Source organism: Xenopus tropicalis, chromosome 8, assembly GCF_000004195.4.
Source record: "Xenopus tropicalis strain Nigerian chromosome 8, UCB_Xtro_10.0, whole genome shotgun sequence".
In the NCBI taxonomy this organism is placed as follows: domain Eukaryota; kingdom Metazoa; phylum Chordata; class Amphibia; order Anura; family Pipidae; genus Xenopus; species Xenopus tropicalis.
The window spans coordinates 106,667,230-106,693,531 of NC_030684.2; the positions used below are offsets into that span (position 1 = coordinate 106,667,230).

At 38.2% G+C, this 26,302-nt stretch overlaps 1 protein-coding gene across 3 annotated transcripts in view; it reads right to left on the reverse strand.

Annotated features, from left to right (window-relative positions):
* The window catches only part of rgs6 (regulator of G-protein signaling 6), a 194,293-nt gene that overhangs the window by 144,636 nt on the left and 23,355 nt on the right, over window positions 1-26,302 (reverse strand). For all 3 annotated transcript variants that reach the window (XM_004917248.4, XM_002936882.5, XM_012969437.3), the window contains exon 2: window positions 15,479-15,578. In XM_004917248.4, the coding sequence (XP_004917305.1) occupies window positions 15,479-15,559 (81 nt within the window). In that variant the 5' untranslated portion in view covers window positions 15,560-15,578. The remainder of the gene's footprint in view (window positions 1-15,478; window positions 15,579-26,302) is intronic.

Consider the following 26,302-nt stretch of genomic DNA (forward strand, 5'->3'; position numbering starts at 1 on the left):
TCTGAAAAGAACAGTATAGGTATAGCACCCATTATACAGATTGCTTGGGTTTTCCAGATAAGGGGTCTTTCCGTAATTTAGATTGCTCTACCTTAACTCTACTTAAAAATAATTTAAACATCAATTAACTCAATAGGATTGTTTTGCCTGCAATCAGGATTAATTATATCTTAGTTAGGATAAAGTACAAGGTACTGTTTTATTGTTACAGACAAGGTGGGTGATATTGGGCTATTTGGCCATAGGGCTAAATGATCAAATTAAAATGGCAGGCATAGGTGCCGTTGGTCGGAGGACCGCATCAACAGGCTGGTGCAGTCCCTAATCAGAAGGGAAAATCATACCTGCCTGATCAAGATTTGCCCAATTTTAGGCCAGATGTCCGTCATGTAGGGTCGTTGGGGGTGCCCGTACACAGACAGATAAGCTGTCGAATCGGTGTGAAGGACTTGAATCGACAGCTGAAATCTGCCCATTTATGGCTACATGTGGGGGCAATTTACTAAAACAAAACTAACATTTCTCTTTTTTTTTTTCTTTAATTTCAAAATTTGAATTAACTCGTTTCCACAATGAATTACATTTATTAAGTCTGACCTGAAAAGGTAGAGTGGGTAAAGTCACAGAAAAGTAGTGAAAATTTTTCGACTTGTCATGTAAAAACTGCAACTTTTTCAAATTATCGCACAAAAAACCAGCATAAAAAATCCCAATCGTATAAAGTTTCGGATTTTTTTCCGTTTTTACACATAGTAAATATATGAAAAGTCGCAACTTTTTTTCTGCAAATTTTAGTACTAAAAATCCAAATTGGAAAAAAAATAAATCTGACGATTAGTAAATGGACCCCTTAATCTACTAAAGAACATTAATTAAACCCAAAAAGATTGTTTTGCCTTCAATGAGTTTTACTGAATGAGCTATGATCAAGTACATGGGACTGTTTTATTATTATAAAGATAAAGGGAATATTTTTTTTAATTATTTGATTGAAATGGAGTCTATGGGGCACATTTACTAATCCACGAATCCGAATGGGAAAAATGAACATTTTGCGAATTTTTCGTATTTTTTGTGATTTTTGCATCGCCGTTACGGCTTTTTCGTAAATTGTCGCGACTTTTTCGTAGCCGTTACGACTTGCGCGAATTGTCGCAACTTTTTCGTAGCCGTTACGATTTGCTCGTATATTGTCGCGTTTTTTTCGTATTGAGCGCTCGTAAACGGCAGGCAAACCTTTCAGACTTTGCATGATTTTGGAAGCCTCCCATAGGGCTCAATGGCACTCTGCAGCTCCAACCTGTCCCAAGGAAAGCCTCCCATAGGGCTCAATGGCACTCTGCAGCTCCAACCTGGCCCAAGGAAAGTCTCCCATAGGGCTCAATGGCACTCTGCAGCTCCAACCCGGCCCAAGGAAAGTCTCCCATAGGGCTCAATGGCACTCTGCAGCTCCAACCCGGCCCAAGGAAAGTCTCCCATAGGGCTCAATGGCACTCTGCAGCTCCAACCCGGCCCAAGGAAAGCCTCCCATAGGGCTCAATGGCACTCTGCAGCTCCAACCCGGCCCAAGGAAAGTCTCCCATAGGGCTCAATGGCACTCTGCAGCTCCAACCTGGCCCAAGGAAAGTCTCCCATAGGGCTCAATGGCACTCTGCAGCTCCAACCCGGCCCAAGGAAAGTCTCCCATAGGGCTCAATGGCACTCTGCAGCTCCAACCTGGCCCAAGGAAAGTCTCCCATAGGGCTCAATGGCACTCTGCAGCTCCAATCTGGCCCAAGGAAAGTCACGATACTGAAGCTTGAATGAATCCAAAACTTTCGTAAAAAAAAAAATCGCAAAATACAGATCATTACGAAAAAAACGCATTCGGACGCTTTTCGGACGTTCGTGGATTAGTAAATGTGCCCCTATGAGTGATGGCCTTCCCATAATTCAGAGCTTTCTGGATAATGGGTTTCCAGATAACAGATTCCATACCTGTACTTCCACAATCCATTGCCTACAGCAGCTGTGTATATAATAAACTGTCATTTGCTGTTAGGGATACCAATATTCTTTTTTTTTTATTATTCCAAAGGGAAGCTATCAAATGAGGCTGGCTATTAAAATTTGGAATATTTTAGGAACATGCAGACAGATGGGCTAATTGTTTTTTTACCTCCTGTCGAGCTCATTACTATATCTGGCAACATTTCAAGAAGCAACATACTTGTTAGCATGATCATCTCCATACATTTCAGCAGCAGGTGAATGTTTTGCACGCACACAGTAAGCCAAGTAAAAGTCAAGCTATTCATCACTTTAGCACTCAGGGCATTTGTTTTTTTTTTAATACGGAAATTCAACAGGGATGGCAGATATAGGATGAGAAATGAGCTTTGCTGTTTCACGGTTTTAGGTGTGAGAGCTGTAGATTTTCTTTTATAACACGTTTGCAGTTGTTGTCTATTAACTGTTGTTTTAAGATCACACAAAAATGTGTAGCAGTACTTAGGCGCCCATCTGTGTAGTGCTGTTTGAATTGTTTCTAAAGTCTGTCAGTCAAGGTTACCTTTTCTGGAATACCAAGGTGTTGCACTGCCGTCTCACCTGCGCCAATCCTTGCTCTGATGTTACCTGTCTAGCACTTATATTTAATCATTTTTCATAGATGCACAGTCCCTTGGTATTTGGTATTTAACTCTTGGCTGCCACATTTGTGTGGCCCACTCCTGACAAACACAATGTAGGTATAGGATCCGCTATCCAGAAAACTGTTACCTAAAAGTTCTGCATTATAGGAAGGCTGTCTCCCATAGACTCCATTTAATTAAAAAAAATCAGATTTTTGAAAATAATTTAACTTTTCTCTGTAACAATAAAACAGTGCTTTGTACTTGATTCCAACTAAGATATAATGAATTCTTATTGGACGCAAAACAATCCTATTGGGTCTAATTAATGTTTAAATGATTTTTAGTACACCAGAGGTATTGAGATCCAAATTATGGAAAGATCCCTTTTCCAGAAAACCCCAGGTCACAAGCATTCTGGATAACAGGTCCCATATCCATACCTGTACCTAATTCAGTCCCAAATATCACAGTTATTTTCTTTACCAAAAGCTTCTCTTATTTTTCCCCACAATGCAAATGTTATACATACCGGGACTTACTACATCATAGTAATCCTATTCTTAGGTATGATTATGTTTTATTTAATATGTTCTCTATTCTCTATGTTTTCTTTACAATTCGCAAGAGGAGCAACTAATGCAGAAGTGCAAGGCGCAGCTTTAGGGCTTGTACACATGGGCATTTTGCCCTGTGTTCCCCTCAGTCAGTGCTAAGATAGTAACATAGTAGCATAGTAACATAGTAAGTTGGGTTGAAAAAAGACATACGTCCATCAAGTTCAACCATAATGCCTATATATAACCTGCCTAACTACTAGTTGATCCAGAGGAAGGCAAAAAACCCCATCTGAAGCCTCTCTAATTTGCCGCAGAGGGGAAAAAATTCCTTCCTGACTCCAAGATGCCAATCGGACCAGTCCCTGGATCAACTTGTAATGATCCTGTGATGATGAGCCTGTGTCAGTACGGGCAGATAATTAAGAATGAATTGCATTTTGTCCGGAGCTCCCCTGCGGTAAAACGACCATGTGTATGAGCCCTTAGATGTAAGTACCTTTAAACAATGGCCTAAATTTGTACAATGACTGCGTCAAACTTTGTGCGACCACAACTGCACTCTGCGGTCATAAATGAGCCCTTTTATGTTCTTGTTTTTCATTCTACTTCATTTTATGATCTGCTTGTGTCCTAGTACACTATATTATACATTATTACTAGAATTATTAAAGCGTATTATATACAAAAAACAAAAATCGATATAAGAGGTAAAAGCAGCCCTGCCAAAACAGCTTACATTTTAACTTGTTCATTCCAAATAATAATTCTATAAATTCACACCCATGTTATTAAGATTGCCTATATAGCTACCTTCTATAGTCTACATGTTACATTCATGGGTATGTTTTTCCTCATGAATAGAGATATTGATTTTATTTCTGTTTTTTCCATTGATCTTAAATTGTACAACAATGTACAACCACAGTTTAACTCTAAAACGGAATATTCCAAATTTCTTTTCAGCCATGTTTTATTATCTAAAATGACATTAAAGGAGACAAACTAGAATATAAAAATATTATGCATCAGTAGGTTGCCCTGCCAGCTGCGATGTCCTGAGCCCATACGTGGATTAATGCAATATTTAGGTCCACATAATTAAATAATGGCAAATCAGCAGGAGAATTGATCTCCCTTGGTTCCCTATGGCTCATTAAAGATACAACATCCACACATGAAAAAGGATACGGTTCGATCATAGCGCCTGAGTATCAGAAGAATATGCTTAAATTATAGCAGTTAGGGTTATACATTACTAGTCACAATAAATTCTTATTTCTGTTATCATAGGCCCCAGATGGTGTATAGACACTAAGGGGCAGATTTATCAAAATGTCAGTTTTGAGTTTAATACATTAAAACACATCCATGTTCTATTCATTCCTAAAAATTTTATTAAAGCATATTTATCAATGAGTGAAAGTTAGTGTTCATCATTTGATAAATACATGTCTAAAAATCCCATAGGAATGAATAGAACATTGGTGAGTTTTTATGTATCAAAAACTCACATTTTGAAAAATCTGCCCACATTTTGAAAAATCTATCATCAAAGTATAGTTTTATTTATTGAGGCCAAAATCAATGTATGATATTTACCCAGGAGATGTGTTTAGAAAAATGATTTCCGGTAGGTACAGGCATCTTGTCCATAGTGTCAATCTGCCTGATTAGAATGCTATGGATACAGGGTACACAGATGCAAGGGACCCCGGTATTATAGTTTAAGTGTAACCTGTAGCTTGTTGGACCTAGATAGACATACAACAATATGGCGGACATGCAAATTATTGCAGACGTTAGTGCTCTAATTTCTGTATTGTATTGTTTGTATTACTATGGAATTTCAGCCCACAACAGCATTGATTAAAGAGTTAATGAGAAGAAAAGATTAGAAGTGACAAAAATCTTGTTAGCTAGTGAGATGGATACGTAGCCAGACGGAGAGACAGACAGACAGGCAGTAAGACAGACAACCCTTATAAAATCCATTGTTCTTATACTGCACATGTTATTAATTATAGACCAGAATCCCTGCTGAGTGCAACTTGCTATAGTTAAATGCAGTATATAAAATGGCACCAGTGATGTCATGTTGCTGTTACCATGGCATTTTTTTGCCTTGAAAAATGACCCCTCTGTTCGCTTTCCCCTACAGCCAGATCCTTCTCAGGAACACAGCGGCCTGAAGCCGGCACACATGATTCATATAAATATGGTTATCACACTGTGCAGGGAAGTCCCAGCTGAATACATCACAGATTACCTTCTCAAAGGAAAATTCCACAGACATTTCAAAGAAATGGTTTGACAAAAAGAATTTCAGTTGCCTTTAAAGTGCAGCAAAAAGGACAGAAGCAAATCAGTCCAGAGATGCGCATCTGGCCCTGCTATTTCCCATTCTATAAACTGTTACTACACACAATATAGATGACAATCCAAATAATTAACCTGATTAAAGGAAAAGTAACACAAATCTATTCTACCCTCCCCCAATAATTGCCCTATCCTGAAAACCATTTGTTATTTTGAATGCTTTAGTAGAAAATACCTGTAAAAAACTTGGCTTCCTGTCTTTGAACATTGAAGGCGATACGGCGATGGAAAGTATCAGGAGATGCATGAACTATGTGGCGATCGATTGATCGAGCCTAGCCTCACTTCTGTATAGGAAGGAGTCAGGCTAGGCTCGATCAATTGATCGCCGCATAGTTCATGCATTTGTTTAAATGACAGGAGGCCAAGTTTTTTACAGGTATTTTCTACTAAAGCATTCAAAATAACAAATGGTTTTCAGGATAGGACAATTATTGGGGGAGGGTAGAATAGATTTTGTAGTTAAGAATTTTTAGCGTTACTTTTCCTTTAAGTGGAAAATGTATATTTGCATCAACTATAACAGGGGTCCCCAACCGCCGGGGATGGTTTCTCCTCAAAAAACACCTTTAGACTCCAATGGCTGCAAATGAAACTCACTCAGTATAGAAAAATTGCAGCAAAAAAAGGCCCATTGATTTCAGTGCATTTTGCAAGTTTTTCAGCAAAGCAAAATGGGACAGATTAGCTCATCACTAATATGTAAATGTCTCTCAATTAAAGAAGAAGGAAAGTCATATTGGCATTTTACCAAAACAGAACCGATAACAATATATTTATTCTGCAGAAAGCATTATCATACCTGAGTAAACAGCCCTAGGAACTTTCTCCTTTGCTTAAGACAGCAGCTGCCATTTTAAGTAGCTTCCTGTTTGCATTCTAGCCATTATAGCTCAGATCACTCATTCCTAAGGGGGGGGGGAGTTTGTATGCATTCTTATGGGAGGGGGAGCAGGAAAGGGGAGAGAGGAGAAAACTGCACAGACTCTGGCCACGGGAATTCAGGATTTTTCTGAGAGAGGAACAACATCGGAACAACATGAAATCCTGTGATTCTTTTGATAGAGGACTCAGTGCAGCTTTTCTGTGAGTGCTTATGGCTGTATTTACAGACCTTTCTGATAAAGATAACTTAGTTTTAAACTTTGCTTCTCCTTTAAGGTATGGGGATCAAGGTCATGGAAAGGCCACTTATCTGAAAAAAGCATGACGGGTAATAGATCTCATACCTGTACATTTTTGTACTTCAACAGAGGAGAGACTGGGTGGGTGATTTTAAAGCACTAGTTTAGACATTACATGTACTGCTGATCTCATAATGAGATAATGGGGGTTCTCTGCAATATTACCTGGGTTGTTAAAAATTTAAGAAACAATCTGGGCTTCCCATATCCAAACTTTGGGGAGTCTAAGGGTTTATATCATACATGCTACAAGGCTTCTCCTCCTCAAAGGTGAATATCAGACTAACTAATGCCACCAGGCAGGAACAGTAGCCATCAATAAGTCTCTCTCTACCTGTCACCACTTATATTACCCTATGGCCCTCCGCTCAAAAATGCTCACTTGAGCAATTTTCCCTGCTAAATGTGTTCAGCCACTGTTTTTATTAATATTCAGTCAAGTGTGCAGTGGAGTATGGTAGAGAGGAGTGCTCTGAATGCTGCAGTTGTCCATTTGATGGCAGTGCCAGCTACATGCCCAGTGTGATATGAGCCTTAGTTTGTGTTCCAAATGTGCCCTGTGGTCTGTGTTGAAAGGAATTTGCAGGTACAGGAGGGTTGAGTATATGGGTTAGGCAAAATCAGTAAGACCTGCACCTGTTAAATTAAGCCAAGTCTGCAGTATTGCTCTTGCTCCGCTCAAAGTCTGAAACCCTTGCTCTAAACAGTCACCTAAATGAACATCCTTCATTGAATGCCAAACGTTTAACTATATAAGGATTAAATGAACAATATATGGTTAGATAGCTTGTTTATGGGAAAATGCTAAAATTCCTACTACAAGAGATTGCAATTTCCCATCCCCATCCATCAGAGTATTTGTTTTCTGTTGATTCTCCCTCTCTCAGCTGTCACCTCTAGGTTGCCATTCTCCATTCTCTCCTCTCAGCCACACTGTTAAAGCACTGCCATCTGTGCAAAGCAAATCTAGAGCCCATTATAAGCAACCAGTAGAAAAAAGACTTAAATCCCTGATTTGCAAACCATTCCTGGCTCTGTCTCCTCTGATTTTTTGCAGCCGAGAGCAGCATATGGCTTTGGTGAGATACGGATAACAAGGAAGACCTATCTGAGAGCCAATTCTATAGTCTCATGATCAGATACTGTACTTGTGAGCATTATGGTTGACCAGTACCATCCCAGCCTTAGCTAGATACACTTAGGGATAAACATCTGTGGAGTAGACCTGACATTTGAATATGGCTCTTTTTGCACTGACCCCATTTTCTTCTGATTTCATGCAACAAATGTAACATAATGCGTGGGATTTGCCACTCCTGCAGTAGTGTATGTAGCTCCATACCATCACAAGGCAATCTGTCTCCTGCTCTCTGCTTGCCAAGCTGAACAAGGAATGATTCAGTGTAATAAGCAGTTTGCATTAGAAGGCAAATATAATCCCTCATAGGCCAAAGTCAGTAAAAATATTATGAGAAGTAAAAAAATGTATTTAAAGGACCAATAACAGTTCCATTGGCGGGTGACAAAACACTACAGGAGGCACAGTTCCAGGGGTCTGGTCACTCAGGTGGTAAATAGCAACAAAAGGGCAATAACTGCCATGGCAATCATAAGGCCACGTGCAAACACTTTTGGAACAGCCTCTCAGAAATGCAGCAGTCACTAATTGTCGTTGAAATCAATAGGGTGTGATTCATTTTGGTCGATATTAATCACCTGGCTGACAAAGCTCCTGGAACTGTGCTTTGTGTCATGTTGGGTTCACTTTGCATAGAAAGAAGCAGATAAACTATTAAGAATATAGAATATATACTTCTAGGGGCACATTTACTAATCCACGAACGTCCGAAAGCGCCCGAATGCGTTTTTTTCGTAATGATCGGTATTTTGAGATTTTTTCGTAAATTGTTGCAACTTTTTTGTAGCCGTTGCGACTTTTTCGTAGCCGTTGCGCTGAGTACGAAAGTTTCGGATTCATTCAAGCTTCAGTATCGTGACTTTCCTTGGACCAGGTTGGAGCTGCAGAGTGCCATTGAGTCCTATGGGAGGCTTCCAAAATCATGCAAAGTCTGAAAGATTTGCCCGCCATTTACGAGCGCTCAATACGAAAACGTCGCGACAATATACGAGCAAATCGTAAAAGGCTACAAAAAAATCGCGACAATTTGCGCAAGTCGTAATGGCTACGAAAAAGTCGTAACGGCGACGAAAAAATCGCAAAAAATACGAAAAAGTCGCAAAATGTCCGTTTCCAATCCTAATTTTTCGGATTCGTGGATTAGTAAATGTTCCCCCTAGTGTTGGACTGAGGTGTCTGGTCCACTGAGGCCACCACATTGAGCCCATCCCATTCCCAGCACAAACAACCTGCCCCATGCCCTCCTCCCACCCCTCTGTATAGCTCATGCCTCTATCCCTCTTGTGGCTGCTACAAATTGATCAGTGGGGGGGGGGTGGCTGATCAAGAGTTCCCTAGTTTGTTAGGGAATGAGTGCAGGAAAACTCTTTAAAACTCTGCACGGTAAGGCTCCACCATGGTGTCTCACTCATACTAAGGGCAACAATTTGTATTAAATGATTTTAATATTCAAACTTCCACTCTCACAAAATGTCAAGGCTAAACCTAAATTCTGACTTACATGAGACAAGAAAAATGTTATGCTGGAAGAAAATAAATATTTCCTTTCCTATACTGACCCAAGTAAGTAGGTAGCAAGTAGTATGCTAGCGCACTAGTATGAACCAAGGGGACATGAGTGGGGGGTGGGTGCAGGGCATGTATCTCTTTCCTGCCTTTCCCTAGTTTTGACCCCTCTGATCTGAGGTCACAGCAGGGAGGATGTGATGGGGAAGCACTGCTTAGGCTTGGCTTGGCACTGCTTGCCTGCCTTGCAACAGTTAAAAAAGAAGGAAAGGCATTTTGGCATTTTATTTCCAATAGATTAGTCACAATACCATACCTCCCAACATTTGAAAAATGGAAAGAGGGACAAAAAGAAATGCCACGAATAGTGCGCCCACGTCCATTTTTGCGACCACACCCTCTAAATACCACTCTCATTTTACTAAATTTGGAACATATTTTTGGGGGTTTGGAGGTCTTTTCTGTGTTATTACAGTTTTGCTAATAAAGGTGAAATTGCCCATTAAGCTGCAAGTCTCAGTTCCCCCAAGAGACCTGCTTATTAGTTACAATTGTATCTAAGTGCAGGTGTAGCTTGTTAACTTTCTGGACTCTCTGCCAAAAGCTACTTTTTAATTAAGTTTGTATCTTTTTTAGCGTTCAGTGCAGGAGATCAAAGGGAAATGAGGGATGTTTCAGTAAGAATCTGGGACTGCAGGTTCAGCTGTTAAAAGAGGGACTGTCCCTAGACAATCGGAACAGTTAGGAGGCATGCAATACTGCAAGCTAGAACACCATATTATTCTGCAAAATGCTTTACCAAACCTAAGTAAACAGGCATAGAATCTCACTCTGTTTATTGAAGATAGCAGCTGCCATTTTAGCTTCAGTGCCTGCTTCTCTGTGCTCCGGGCTCATATTACAGCAGAGAGGGGAGGGGGGGGGGAAGAGAAGAGAGGGGGATAGAGAAGCAAACTGAGCAGGCTTGTGCTGTGCCCTGAAGGATTTTTTTAAGAGAAATCTGACACAGAAGAACATGTATACAGATTAAATGGAAAGAAATGTGGTGTGTCTTTTCACTAATGACAGACCTTTCTGATAAAGCTCACTTAGTTTTTTACCTTTCCTTCCTCCTGTAAAATGTTATCAGTGGTGAAAATATACAATTTGTAATACACAAAAAAAATTATTAAAAATAATGACCAATATAGATATAATTATATTTAAACACTGATTGCCATTATAGCTCATTAAACAGAGAAAGGACTGAACAGTTGAGTTCTTCCATATATTTAACTAATGGATGTTGAAATTCTGGAAAACCCATTTAGCATCTCTCGTGCTGGCAAGCCAAATCCGAATAAAAACAAAAAAGGAGTTTGTTATAACTTTTCAAGACTGTTCTTGAAATGTTCTTTAGAGCACTCGTTCACTGATGACATCTCAAGAGATTAAAGATGTATTACCCTGCCGAGACCAACGCATTTGCGTCACACAGCAGCAAAGGCAGTCTAGGTAAAGGTTTTACAGTTATGAAATAAAAAAAACAGATATACATTTTGCAAATGAATTCTCCCCTTTCATGTTTCCCAGAAAAAAGAAGGAAATGTAACATAGAACTGAAGCACAGCCTTGGTTTGGGACATCAAGCTTTGTACTGTTACCTGCTCTATCAAAATGTTATTAAATTATCATCATGAAAACAATGCAAACAAATTGAAGCTTAAAAACATTTGTTATGAAGCCAGTAAAGCAGTTCTTTAAATTAAATGACTATATTCTTTGTGTGATGCTGTTAGTCATATACAGGAATGTATGCCAAACCATCTGCAGAAAATGTAATATGTCCTTACAAACACATTGTGAATGATTCATTAGTGCTCATTAGCTGTATCGTGGAGCATTCTAGAATCTGAAGCAGTTCTTGTCAGTGACAGTTGCCTGAGTTGTTTAGCTTTTATTGTTTTTTGTAAATAGGGCAACAAATCCATTTGGTATATAAGACCAGATATGCATGCGTTTGTTAAAAGAAATGTAAACACATTCAAATAAACTGATGTAAATCTATTTATGCTTTATTTATTTTTTAAGTGGTTTCTAAAATATTAGCAGTTAGACTGCTAATACCAGACTCTCAGCTCAACAGCCCTTTTGGGGCAGATTTATGATTACTTGAGCCTTTTGGTTTCATCAATCAAAAAGGAATCCTCGTGTGAGTTAAGGAACCCAAGCAGGGTTTCAGGGAAAAAAAACCTTGTTAATTGAGGTATTTTTCCCTGAGCGAGCTATCTTATATAAGAAAAAAAAAATTTTCCCCCCAAACCCCAAGTTCCTTAAGTTCCTAGAGTTATTTGCTCTCACTTGATGCTAAATCATAGTATTAATAGTCTTGGAGTTGGATTATGGTTTGTGTAAATCGGTCTACTTCCAATTAAGATCAGTAAAAGATCATGAGTGGTAAATAATGATGACCTTTAATGAAGATGAATGACAATTCCAAACCCCATTACTTACATACCCAGGGCTGATCACTGCAGGAGCAATAACGTTGTCATTCTTTAGAAAGTGCATCCCATTCTTATAACCTAAACTTATTCAGAGTAGAACTTCTCTAGAAGGTAATCTCTCCAGTTGGTGGCTTTTGCAAAATGCCACCTGAGAAAAGATTCTCACATCATAGATAAAATGCCCATTGGTGTTTTTAAAATTCAAAATGTCTGGAGTTTTTACATAATACAATCCATAGTATTATTACAGGAAGTCTCTATTTACTGCAGAAAATCAAATGATATGCTGCTACATTATAAAGCAGTGGGTTTACTTCTTTCTTTCAACTAAACATTTGCAGTCCTTCCATCTGCTTTTCTCCTGTCATATAAATCTTTTAACTTCATCCAATCTTGCTTTTTCTTTTTTGTATCACTCTGAATTGCTGTCCTATACTGGCCTCCTAAATTAACCTCCCTCAACAATCCTTAGTAGTTTCTGTGCTCCTTTTTCAATGTGACTAAAGGGAAATTTTCAAAACTTGTGATTTCCTCATACAATCTCTATTTTCCTCCCAATGAAGCAACCATTTATTTTCAGATGGAGCACTGGAGGTTCCAAATGATTAAAATACCTTAATGATGATGGAGCTGGCAAAAGTATGGAGCTGCTGTTCCTCCTCTTCTTCTAATGCTATCTAAAGGGTATGATGTATGGGGTTGTGCTTTCCTTTCTTTTAGAGTATCACAGAATCCATGGAAGTGGAATTATAATCTTCTAACACATCCTACTAAGAGGGATACTGTTGCTAACAGCAGGCCCAGATTTGTGACAAGGCCACAAAGGTCTGGGCCTAGGGAGGCAGGACTTCAGGTACCAGCACGCTGCCCAGCTGCCTCTAAATTGAGTCCGGAGCACTGGGGAAGTGCAGGATACCTGTGTACCGATCTCTAGAGCTCTGTACCTAACAACGGAAACTTGCACATGCGCACATAAGAACTGGAGGGGGGCAGTTTGATGTGCTGAGACAGAGGCCTCCTAGGGGCGCCGATATGCAAAATTGGGCCTGGCTAACAGAGATGCACCTAAATTACTTACAGTATGTGGAGAGCTGGCTGCTGGTATTGATATGTTTTTACATTTGTTGGTTTGAGAGTATCTTGTAATGTCTCACGTTTGTTAGTGGATATAGGCTGTGTGTGCCTGCACCAAGACACAACTAGAAGTATTTTTAAGCGTATGGGCTGATTATTAGCCTGCACTTATCCACATGCTGACAATCTGGACTGGGACCTTGCCCTTAAGAACTTACCTGTTATTTGCTACCATTGAGAGCATCAGGATCAATGTTCCTTTTTAAGTTGTGCGCTCGTACGTGCATTGAATTGTGTGTGAAAACACATATTTTTGTACTATGCATACCCATTTTTTTGTACTGCACACATGGATTTAAAAAGTGTGCACAAAAGACATTTTTCACCTACAGCCAAGAAGAAATTAGAGAGAACATTGATCAAGGGGTGAGCGCTTGTGACCCTTACTTCTCTAGCACTTGCACCCCAGTGTCTGGTAAATTACCCTTTTATCAAAAATTTCCAGTACAACAAAAGCCTTTTGTAGCCAAATTGATGGTAAAATGGTATCCTGCTTGTTTAGCTTTACCAGCTGATTAGTTTTGAACAAAGACCTCCTTAGGCAACTGTTATTTACACAGACAAAAATACAATACAATATTTTAAATTTAAATTTCATAAAGGTTTTACAATGATAGCACTTCAGACCCTCTTGGTGATCAAATATACAAACAAGACAATATAAAAATGTTACTAATAGAGGATTTTGTAATTCTGCATCAGGCCATTACTTTTTTGTTCCATTTGCTTTTTTTAAATCCATATTTGACAGTGTGTCCCTTATTATAGGCACAACTTGTTTGATAAATGGCTGATAGTGTACAAAACAAACACATGCAATTTAGAGTAATCCAATAAAAGAGTCAATAAACGAGGGCACGAGAACACATTTCAACGCTAAGCTCACATGTGGGAGATGACGAATCTCGCCTGCCTTAAATCAAGCCAGAGCGTGGTTGACTTTATAGCCATAAAACATGTGAAGAATTCACCTAGGAATTGATCAATTTGCAGCTACTACAGTGCATCAATAACATCGACATAACTAGTCTTAAAGGAAATGTAATATAAGGTTGGCAATTTCTAATTCACAGAAAACCATTTTATGAGTAGCTTTACTCTTCAGTTTATATAGAAATATTGCACCTTTTTCCCTGTGCATTTTACAAAATCCCATATAATGATATATTATAATAATATTACCTTAAATAGAAATCCTTTTGTGTGTGTGTGTAAATGCACCAGGCCTGGCATTGGTTAAGCTACTGCAGTAATTTATAAAACATTTTATTGGCCTGTAGTCTACCTGAACAGGAGTCCTTAGCTTCCTGTGGAGAGTACTGCTGACAGAGTAAATAGATTATGCATATGGCCTTGACCTGGCATTATTAGTTTATGGGCCCATTGTATGTGACTTGCTCCATTAGACTTTGCTGCTAATGAATGCAGATGATGTTCAAGGGAAACGAGGAGGGAGTATAAATAATCATGCAAAGATCTACATAAATGGGATTGAGAAAATAAATTTCCTGTCTGGAAACACATATAAAGGAATTAACTCTGGGTATGCATTTATATTATTTGGGAACAAATAGTGGGAAAAAGGCTAAATGTATTGATACAACATTATATTATTCCATTACTTACAGTTGCTTATTGCGCCTGGTTAAACAGCAGTCCTATAACAGGGCCGGTTATGAACATGCCCGCAAGTGCTCAAAAATAAATGCAATGGAGATCAAATATTGGTTCAGTTCAAAAAATGTTACCACAATCCTACAATGCTACCAATGCATTCAAGCTGCCTCTTCTAATGAAGAGAGCCCAGCTGCACCTATTGACACAGGAGAACCCTTGAACTACCACCACCACTCTAGACCCAGTGGTAGCTCTGGGGTTCCCACAGGGGGTCATTAGTGCATTAAAGTTTTGCCAAGTGAATAATATACAAATGTCCTTTTGACATCATGCTGCAGAAGGGATGCAACCTCTACTTTGAATGTGCTAGATGTAACTTTCTGTAAAAACACAAATGCAACTGCATCCATTTCACTGTATCAAGTGAAACCATGGTCAATGCAGCTTGGAGTGTGGCTGCAATTATGTTGGAATTATAGTCACAAAATATGGCATTATGTGTAAAAAACATGGAGATTTGCATCCAAAATAACATTTTGCACACCGCACATGCATTTGTAAATTATCCCTTATAGACTGCGCCTAGAGCGTTTTTTAAGTAACACAAAGGAATCACGTGACAATAGCAGTAGCTTGAAGTTGGTCACAGTTGGTCTTTCAAGGTTAAAGAAACAAAACCCAAATCCTAGCATATCACTTAATGTGTTAATATACTGGCTGGTACTCTTTGGTGTCTGACCCCTTTTCAGTCCTGCCAACTTAAGAAACTGCACTTAATATAGAACAAAGGCATACATGTAGCAGTAATATGTACTATTTTCCCATAACCACTGTATCACAAGTATAAACAAAGAAGCAATCTTACTTTTCTGTAGACAATCATGTTGGGAGTATTGTCCTCAGGATCAGGAACTCCCACAACACTTGTGTCAGAGGACTGGGCCATGATCGAGTTGTCACCAACACTGCAAGAGCACACAGAGATATGTCAGTACCAAAAGGCTCTGTCAGCTACATCCTATTCAAAGAATATCTGAGGATTATTCATCTCGTATTGTCCTATTGCATTATGTATTTCCAATTAAGTCATGTTATAGCTGACAAGAATAAGCATGTATATTAGTTTAATTGAGGCTCAAATGTCAAGACAAGGAATGAGTAGTGGGAAATTACCAGAAGAACTATATGAATCCGACATGATGATTTAATAGGAGGGAAGATATACAGTATCCAAGAAACTAAACCAAATCTTTCCTATCAAAGAGCCCCACCTTTTCCATATGAAAACACTGACCCTACAGTCTATATGGAAAGCAACAATGCATCCTTATGCTATGATTTTTTGAAATAACTTAGATATAATAACCTACACTGTATCATAATTATCTGAAAAGGCAAAAAGACATATAAAGTATTTTAGGGACCCTGAAACCTTGGAGACGATGATCAATTCTGAACACATAAAATAAATTTGTACATTAGTCACAGCCCCACTCATGCCCTCTTCATTTTAGGGGCCCCAGCAACAATTCACTTTGCTAATAAGGCTCCAGTAAAATGTTTTGAAAATATTGCAGTAGTATTTTAAAATATATTTTAAACAATGTTGGCATCGGGGAATTAAAGACCAAAAGAAAAGGAAACAAGCAGATTTAAGTTGGTGAATCTCTAGCCTCTTCCCACAAAGATTTTTTTTTTCCTACTAAACTTTGTCCATTACATTTTTTCTATGTCTCCAGGCTTATTCTTACCTTTTGGCTCCTAAATTTATTCTATAATGCTACAAGAGCATGTGAGGAATGGTTGGTAGACACATAACTGTTTCCATGAAATCCTAAGAGCTTCTACTGGAGGCTGAGACATGAAACAAATAAAGAATCTGATTACCCATTGACTGGTTTAGGGGTTTGTTTTCAAACTAAAGAAGTAAAGTTTATTGGCTGCCCACATTCTTTTGTAATGCATATATTGAATAGCTTCAGTAAGCATCAAGACTAAAATGTAAGTTGAACTTCACTAATGTACATATTGAAACATTCACATACATTTGAAAATTGGTGGTTCCAGTATTACACAACATCTTTAATTCTTTAGGCTTAAAGAAGGCTATTTTACACTTGACTTGATTAATTCTTAATCAGAGTAAGATCTGACGAGGGAGGCCATTTCTTCCATACTACTGAACAGTGTCCATAGATTAAAGGTTTGATTTTGTTGGGAAACCATGGGACCATTCCTGCATTTTCTTTTGAGTTTTAGTTTTACATTGGAGGAAGTGTTCTTTTCTTTATTTTGTTAATGGTGACTTTTTTCTTGTGTACTAGGCCATGACTTACATTGGTTGTTTGCATATTACTGTCCCCTTAGCGTTTAATTGCCTATAGCTTCAAACAAGCAGAAGATAATACATTAAGGAATCTTTAGCTACTGTATCCACTGAATGAGGCCTACTCTATTGCATTTTATAGAAGTAACAATTCCCAGTACCTGCTAACCTCTCCATGAGTATAAAGAAGGAATTTTCCAAAATAGTTTTTAGCCATGAACCACAGAGGCAGCAATAAGGTGCGGGCCTCATTCAGCCTAGAAATGAGAGTGACCACTTAATGAGGGGATATCCATCTCCACATCACCATCTAGGACAACGCTCTAGGGAAACTGAATTGATTTTCTATAATCCTTTTGGTACAAATTGGTATCCTTAACTGAAAGCTGTTCTTGTTTGTTGAATTGCAAATTCAAAATGTAGACATACATCATGCAAAACAATTGCACTGTCAGTTCTCTTTATATCTACTGCATACCCAGTATCAATTTAAATTGCATAATGTAATATTACAACTATGGGATTAAGCTGTATTAAGCACAAGTGAATTTCATAGCTACATCTAATGCACTATGTATGAAAGCCTATATTAAAGCCAAAAAGAATATGTTCATCTTGATAATCTCTCAACATTGATTTCTTACTTTAAAGGTAATTGAAAATTATTTTTTTCTATTGTGTCCATCAATATGGATCAATGCTGAGTTGCAGTCTTATATATGAAATAAAGTCTCCTCTTTTGCATACTATACTGTATGTGTGAGATCACAGTAGCTAAAAACAGTATTTTCAAGGCCGTTTGCTAAAATTCTGCAGCCATTTACTAGGACCTTCAGACCATTTATAAGGATAAGATATTTAATCTTACATTATAATAAGTATTTAAGAGAAAATATTTATTATGAATTTTCCAGCTAAAACATAAATTCCTAATAATGTAGAGGAGTGATTATACAACTGTGGGGCTTACCTTCTTAGGGGCACCCAGAGCAGATTGTGTAAGATTTGTGATGTTTGCCTATTTGCTTTACAAGATACTCCTGGATGTGCAGTTTGATAAACCAGTTAACCCACAGTTTTACAAGTCACTGTATTGAGCATGAGATTATGATTGGAAAGAGGATACACAGCCAATGATATGCAATTGATTTTGCACATTTTTAGCTATTTATACTATTTTGGCCAAGGTTGCGAGTAACTTAAAGTCATTATTGTTTTGCAAGGTTACTTGTACATTCTGGGAGCTCTTTCTGTATCAAGCTATTTACAAACACATTTAAAAGCTGTAAATACATTGAGCATTCTTCCATTAAGACTGAGAGAAAGCCCAATGTATTTCTACCAGAAAAAAAAATAATGAGGAATTTGTGTACTGAGCTAAATTATCCACAACCAAAGAAAAAATCATTTTGATCTCGGTTCAACAATATAATGATCATCTTGTAGCTGCAATTTTCACAGGCAGATATTTTTACATGAATTTTAAAATAAGCCAGAATCAAAGAGGCAGCATGTTTTACCAGCAGGTTCTTTATTAGTTCTTCAAAAAGTGTTGTTAATTGATGCAACATTTCTGAGAACCCCCATAAGTGATAGATGCCAGACCCATGCACATGTTTTAGTGTAATGGCTGCCATAAACGTATGGATATTGCACGCTAGGTTTCTATAAATGTATGGATTGATGAGCAATGTATGATGGATATTTATATGAGTGCTGTATATTTTTATGTACAGTGTGTTATCACTCAAATAAAATTTTCCACTGTGTAGGTACAACCACTGGCTAAAAAGTATAATTTGCTCTTATTATTTAAGGCCTCTAATGAACAAGTCAAGCATTCATAACCTACAAGTAAATAACATCTTCAAAGTCAAAACAAGACAAATCTGATAAAGTACAGGATATATCTGAAATCTAAGGGAAAAAAACTAGGAAGTCCTATAAAAAGGAGTGCTGGGATTAGTAGATAAATACAGGGGAAGAAACAAAATACACTGTACAAAGGTCCGGATGCAGGGCAGCATGTTTGAGAAGGCAGGCAGAGTTGCTAGGATATACAGTAATACTGAAGCAATGTACTGTGGGAAGCTTCAGAGCAACAGTAACACATAGCAGAAAGTCTAAAATGTTAGAGATAATGGCTGGGATAAACAGTACAATGGTTTGAACACATGGTATGGTGGCAACAACAAGTGCATATTGTATGCAGAAAGTAAACATGCGCTGTTAGAGGAGCAGAGAGAAAAGAGTGCGAGTGTACACGTGCGACTGAGCGAACATGTATGTGTGTGCGCAGTAGGTTTGAACTGCTAGTCTTTATGGAGAATTAATGGTATTTGCTAATCAGTTACATGATGAGTGCACAAATCTGTGCATCTACAAATTGCCTGTGGCAACCGGGCTGTTGACTCTCAATCAGCTAATCACAAAGAGATGTCCATTAAGCATACCTTGTGCATTTTCCAGGCTGACAATCCTATACATAATTGTCTTTGTGAAAGATTATAAGACAGAAACTACAATTGCTGAAGGTAAGTACACAAGGTAAGACATCATGATAAACGTGAAAATAATATCTAATTATGCATGTGTTGTACTAAAGGCTTTTGAAATACACACTGTAAGCTGGAGCTGGTTTATACTTTTGTATTTAAGCCTGGCAGGTGGTGGGGTTTCATGGTCACTTGAGCATACAGATGTTGCAATAAGCCAGGATAGGATTCATTAATGTTTCAGTACCCCTTTGTAAGTAATGGGCACAAGGCACTAGGCTAAATCCAGGTTCTCTTGAGAGTTTTCACTGAACATAAAGAAATGCATAGAAACTGTATGTGTGCAACCATATATCCTTAACTGAAAATCCAGTAACACAAAAGATCTACTGTAATTCACACAATAACATGGACATTGCCTGCATTGACCGAATGGGATGTCTAAGAAAAATTTGTAGAATTCCTATCCCACCGGTGAGGCTCATCCTTAAAAACATTTCTTTGGCAGCAATTATATCACATAAAAATAACTGTGAGATTACTCTGATGCTTTTGGATGTCAGAGGGTTTCAGAGTTGGCAGGAGTGGCAAGGGTGAAGGGGCAGGCAGGACTTTATTTGCAAAAAAACTAACTTCCTTTATAAAAGTTTGACTTTTTGATTTTTTTTACCGAGAGAGACTTTGAAGCAGATTTTTCAATTTCAGGTCAGTGCTGATCAAAGTCATTCCACAATAAAAGATCCACAGAGCCCTGTGTGGAATAGGTTTAATAAGTGTTCGCTGTCTCAACACAGAGAAATAGGATTAAGTGCCTGGCAACTTGGCAGCTTCTCAAGTAAAGTCTTGGGAACTGTTCAGGAGCGCCAGATTGGAACAAGAAGGGTTAGAAGAGTGTCAGCACTGGGACTTCACGCAAGCCTATCATTACATCTGAATACTGAATATTTTATTTCCTATCTTAGCCTTTAATACATGTTTTAACAGTGTGTAGATTTTATCATTGCTTCAATAGGATTAAATGCATTTACCATTTATAAAAACATAGCTTGCAGAATAGAGATTTAAAGGAGAACATGTTCATATCTGTAAACCCTATGTTCTGCACCCACACAACCAGTGCTGTAGTCTGAGGTATTGTAGGGGTTATAAGGATGGCCTGCTTTAATAAATGAAGAGCCTGAAAAATGTCCTGACACACTGATGCATAAAAGTGGATTTGGAGTACATCTACACTAGTGCAAAGTGGCAGCCCAGTTAGTGGAAAACAGAGCTTCCATAGAAACAGTGCGAAGGGTTACTTGTATAAATAAACTATGACAACCATAAGAATAAATTCATACATACACCACATTATACATAACACCACATTATACATAACACCAGCATTATTTTACTGTATAACCTTTAAAATGGCACCATTTTTTGAATACCAATTTAATTGAGGAATAACTATTAGCACAAAAGCAATATCGCCAGGAAGCTGGTATGCTGAGAAGATGAAGGTCGTTGTAAAAAAGAAATTCTTTTAGGGCCCCTGTCCCCATATAGGTATACCTACATTGGCTCCACAGTGATGTTGCTTCAAACCCTCTGGGCTACTAGGTTATGCCCCTTTCTGGCATCCTGTGATTATATTAACACATAAGGGCTCATGTACTACCTGCCTGGCATGGTATGGTAAGCAGCCATGTTTCTTGCCCCTTATGCCCTGCCTTACAGGTAGCGGAAACGACACAGATATCTTCAAAGCTGTTTTGGAGCACAGAGACCTATGTTTGCCTATGTGCCACCCACTGCCTGTCCTCCATGAATACAGCTCTGCCAAACACAAAGATTGTTGCATTCATGGGGGGAATGTAGGTCTCTGTGCTTTGAAACTTCATTCAGGTGAACATGTAAGGTATTGGTGGCGGGCACAGGCCACATCTGGTCTCTGTACTTACCAACTGCCATATGGCAGACCATAAGGATAGTGCTACCTTGCACCTGCCAACACAGAGCTCTGTACCTTGTGCCAAATTTTGTATCCAGCGTGAGATGCTGAGTGTAGCCAGACGCTGAACAGTGTTCTCTGAGTGAGCACCAAGCAGCATGATTGTTTGCCCCTCTAAGTAAATGATTCCCTCAAAATAGCTGAGGGGGGCAATAAGAGCATATGGGGGCTTTGATTAATGACATATTTAAAAGAAAGGAAAACAAAAGAAATTGGTTGCTATGCTTTCGCTAGCCAAAAGAAGAACAGGAAAACAGAATGGTTCATGTTGAAGTCTAAAGGTCCCAAGGTGTGAGTGGCGTAACTATAAAGGTAAAAGACACCATGGTCCCAGGGGCCCAGACCGAGGGTTCTGCTTCCTATATAGCTGAAAGGAAGTGCCCCCCCCCCCAGCCGCTCTGCCGGCTGGGAGGGGGGATGCAGGTGGGTGAGTGATGTGAGCAGATGAGTGGACAGGGATGAGAAGTGGTTGTGTGGCAGATCAGGTTTAGATAGCTCTGCGCTGGGCCCCCCAGAAGATTTTTTTTGCAGGGGGGTTACACTGCTTGTGTACAAGGAAAAAATGGAACTATCCTTTAAAAAAAGTCTGCATTCAAGCTGCTTTTTGTGCAAATGGATGTCAGAATGGATAAATGATTCCAGCAGCCATTCCATAGAAAGGTTAATATGTCAGTGCTCCTGTATTGTATGTTGACTTTAATATGCCAATTTTCATGTTTTTAGCACTCTCTGTGACATTTATACATAAACTCTAACCTACATTGACCTACACTGGTTTATATAATAATGAACACTGAATTCCATCATGTGACTGCTAAATAAGTATAACAGCAAGGCTTCATATACAAATCATCAAGACCAAGGTCACACCCAATCTGTAGTAGCACTATAGAAATGGCTATGAGGGTTGTCGATGTCTACAAATATTACTGTTTTACATTGCACTCACAATAAAAACTGTAACCATGAAAATGAGATATAATATTGTTTATTATCAGTATCCACTATCCTTACAGCTCTGACATGTTATGTAGCACTTTATAGAGAATTCTATTTAGAATGCTGAATCGCAGTCTATGAAATAAAGGAGTTACAGTCAAATATATATAGACAACATATGCTGTGACTAAATTGCCTGTTTCTATTATCCACACTGCTTGGGGGAAATATCATGAATTTTTTCCTTTTGGAAAAAATGGGATCCCTTATCTGGAAACCAGTTATCCAGAAAGTTCCGAATTACGGAAAAGCCACCCCCATAGACTCCATTATAAGCAAATAATTCTAAGTTTTAAAAATTTCCTTTTTCTCTGTAATAATAAAACAGAACCTTTTACTTGATCCCAACTAAGATATAATTAATCCTTATTGGAGTAAAACAATAAACAATCCTATTACGTTAAAATGATGTTTAAATTATTTTTTAGTAGACTTGAGGTATGAAGATCCAAATTATGGAATGATCCCTTATCTGAAAAGCCCCAGGTCCCAAGCATTCTGGATAACAGGTCCTATACCTGTATCTGTTTACTGAACTAATTTGCCCCTCACAATAACAGCTCACAGCCAAATGCCACCCCTCAAGGCATATTTCTAGGGATTTATGCAAAAATGCTATTCAGGACCACCACCAGAAATTACAGGATATTAGCTTACTACCTTGCCAGGCTTCTAAGTGTAAAAGCCCCTGCTAACTAAACAGAATGTAAACTTAATTTAAAAGAAAAATGCTTGTCTAGTCTAGCAGTCACAAAAAACAGGTCCCCAATATATCCCACTCCAACTGGGACTGGGCCTTTGACAGGTCAGGTCACCTGATAACAGCCTTGCTACAATTTCAATTTTGGTTTAATGTTATATGCTTGCATGATATGAAGTGTGGGAGTAAACCAGGGTGCCCAAAGGAAACCAACCCAGAGAGATACCCTAATGCTTTAAAGTACCAATGTTAACCACCAAGCTACAAAGCCCTCCCCTATGAATCAATGTTATGTAAAAGAATTTAAGACTGAGCAGCTAGACAAAACTTTGTGGGACTAGGCTCTTTTGTAGTTGCTTCCAAGAAAGAGCTCACATACCACTCTAATGATATTACTCTCAAAGGCTGGCCTTCTGCCAGTAGAGGTAAAAGCATGCAGTTCCCAAGTTGCATGGAACCTGCTCTGTGCATATATCTGTGTTGGATGTTGTTGGATTCTAGTCCCCTAGCACTGCCTTAAGCAATGTTTTCCAATATTCCAAGTTCCAAGCTTCTGTAGCAAATGATGGTGTGTGGGTTTTGTCTTGAGTGAAATGCACATAGGAATAGATACAATACAATTATATGAGATCGTTTAGCCTAGATTTATCATTTGGTTTAGGATCCCTTTTTAAATGCATTACAGGCCTTGTATTGGTGAATCACATTTACCAGTGCTCTGGCGAAACTGCAACTCTTTAATCAATGGATCCTGTTAAGTAAGACCCAATATGACCTTGTAGTCTACATGATCTTTATACCAAACACTGGAAACTCCAGTACAGCAACTACATTCTACTGTTTATCCCAAAGCATCAAAGTCCTTCAATAAGATCATCAGGTTTCTCTAGCATAAGTTGTCACCCTGTGAATTTTATAGCTAAGTTTTTCATGGGTAATACAGTTAAAAAATGGTTTAAACTGTTTTGTCCTAAATATAAATTACTTTTATGCATTTTTAGGCTTTATGGTAGTTTATTTTTGCACACAATATTCATTCTCTGCAAGCATTTGTCTTATTGTCTATAATTGTGAGGTTCTTATTACTTATTTATAACATATTAAAATCTGGTCATCTGGCTGATGACCTGCTGGCATGTGTATTAAGTAATCGGCCTCCTGAACTGGGCCATACATCTGAGATGGGTACAGTTTGACCCTTCTTGTGGCTGACCAAATCAATTGGGAGATTCCCAACTGGTGGTTAGTGTTAGCCAACATTAGTAATTATAAATAGATGGTTTTGTTGCTGTTATTGTTTAAAGAGATCCTTCTCAGTGGCTGTAAGAGTTTTTAACTGTAAATCCCTGGAGATTTGTTTTTTATATCAGCTCATAACATTTCATTGTGAGAGAGGCTGTGTTCAAAAAAAATCTTGACGAACAATATATACAGAGCTGTCATGACAAAGGTATTTCCTAGAAACACTTCATGAAACTTGTTTGCATGGTGTGAAAGAGAAGATGATGTGGCCTACATATACTGTACACAGCCTTGTTCTTGATGATCAAAATGTGAGCAGAACCTATTTATGGATTTCTCAGAAACAAGTCTTTAAGTGCCTTCTCCAATCATTTCCACCCAAGTGAGCTAAGGAATGAAGGAAAATCATACAATGTGATGTTGCATTCTCGCCTCGATTCCATTTGTGAATATTTTAGTTAAGTTCCTGTATGTCTGTAAGACATTCATTCAAGCAACAATTAAAGGCCCAGTTCAATGAATGAAACCAGGTGAAAAAAAATCTGCCTACCTCAGCCCCACCCGTAATATAAAAATAAAGGAGATAAATAAAAAATGATGGTATAGTGACTGTTTAACGGATGAGAGGATATGGCATACAGCAGGAATGGCACAAGGCTAAAGAGGTAACTTGGGGCACTCACAGAGGTACATGGATAAAGAAAGAAAACGTTAATCATGGCAACTTAAGGGATGTATACACTTTATTATTAAGCTATGTTAAAAGGGGAAAAAGTTACAAATGATTCTGAAGTATCATAAGAATGTTCATACAATAGAATTATACAAACCGTACTGTATCTGCATTTATGTGTATTACTATAATGTATAAAACTGCGAATAACTTTTGCTCTGTTTTATATTAAAAATCTAATAAAAATATAAGTTACAAAAAAAAAAAAAGAAAGAAAACGTTCTGCCAGTCTAGGGCCACTTTTCAAATATAAATAGAGGGCCAGACAAAGCTTTTTTGAGGCATATTTAAATGAGGAGATACTTCCAGAAGCTAGAGTACAACCAGAGGTTAAAATAAAGTGAGTCTGTGAATATGTAAGAGCTGGTGCACGACAGATGGGCTCCCATGGTGCAGCAGGAATGGAATATCAATGTGAGGAGATGTTTATTCAAAGGCTTTAACACCTCTTAGTTGCACAGAAATATACATATACTACAGCTGAGAAATAAAGGTCAGACCTGTTATTTGCTCATGCGGAATTATAGACTGGTGCTTTTTTATTGAGCCACATATGTGCAAATTGTCACACAACTCAGGCTTTAGACAAGAAATATACCCAAACCCCAACATAATGAAGATATAAATTACATTTTTTATAATTTATTTTTTATCGGTAGAAGAAGAAACATACTTGTTAAGAAACAACAGTATCAATAAAATAAGGGGCCCACCTTTTTCCTTAATATGAAATAAAGCTTTGTCACAGAGTAAAAGTATAAACCAATCACCTTAAACTCTGTCAGGATTTTTAACGCTTACCTATTCTGCATGTTCATGAGCAATTACCTGTATTGTATACTGAGTAGCATACAGACAGCGGCTCAGGGTAAATAAGATGGCAATTTACATGGACTTGGACTCTTACAGCCTTCCAACTTCTTCACTTTCTTATTTAAGTATTAGATTAAGTGACGGGCAATCATTAGCCCTTCATGAACTGAAATAAAGTTCAACAACTCAAGACTGTCCATGCCTAATTTAATTTCTCCTTTAAGAGAAGATATAGTGAGAATACTGTTCACTTGCATGAAAACTGATGAAATTATAAGAATAATAATTTACATTCTGCAGATAAGGGAACACATTTTTATTAGCTTTGTAATAATAATCTGGGGATTTAATGGTAGAAGACCCCTATGGCTCGACTCTTGCCAGTAGA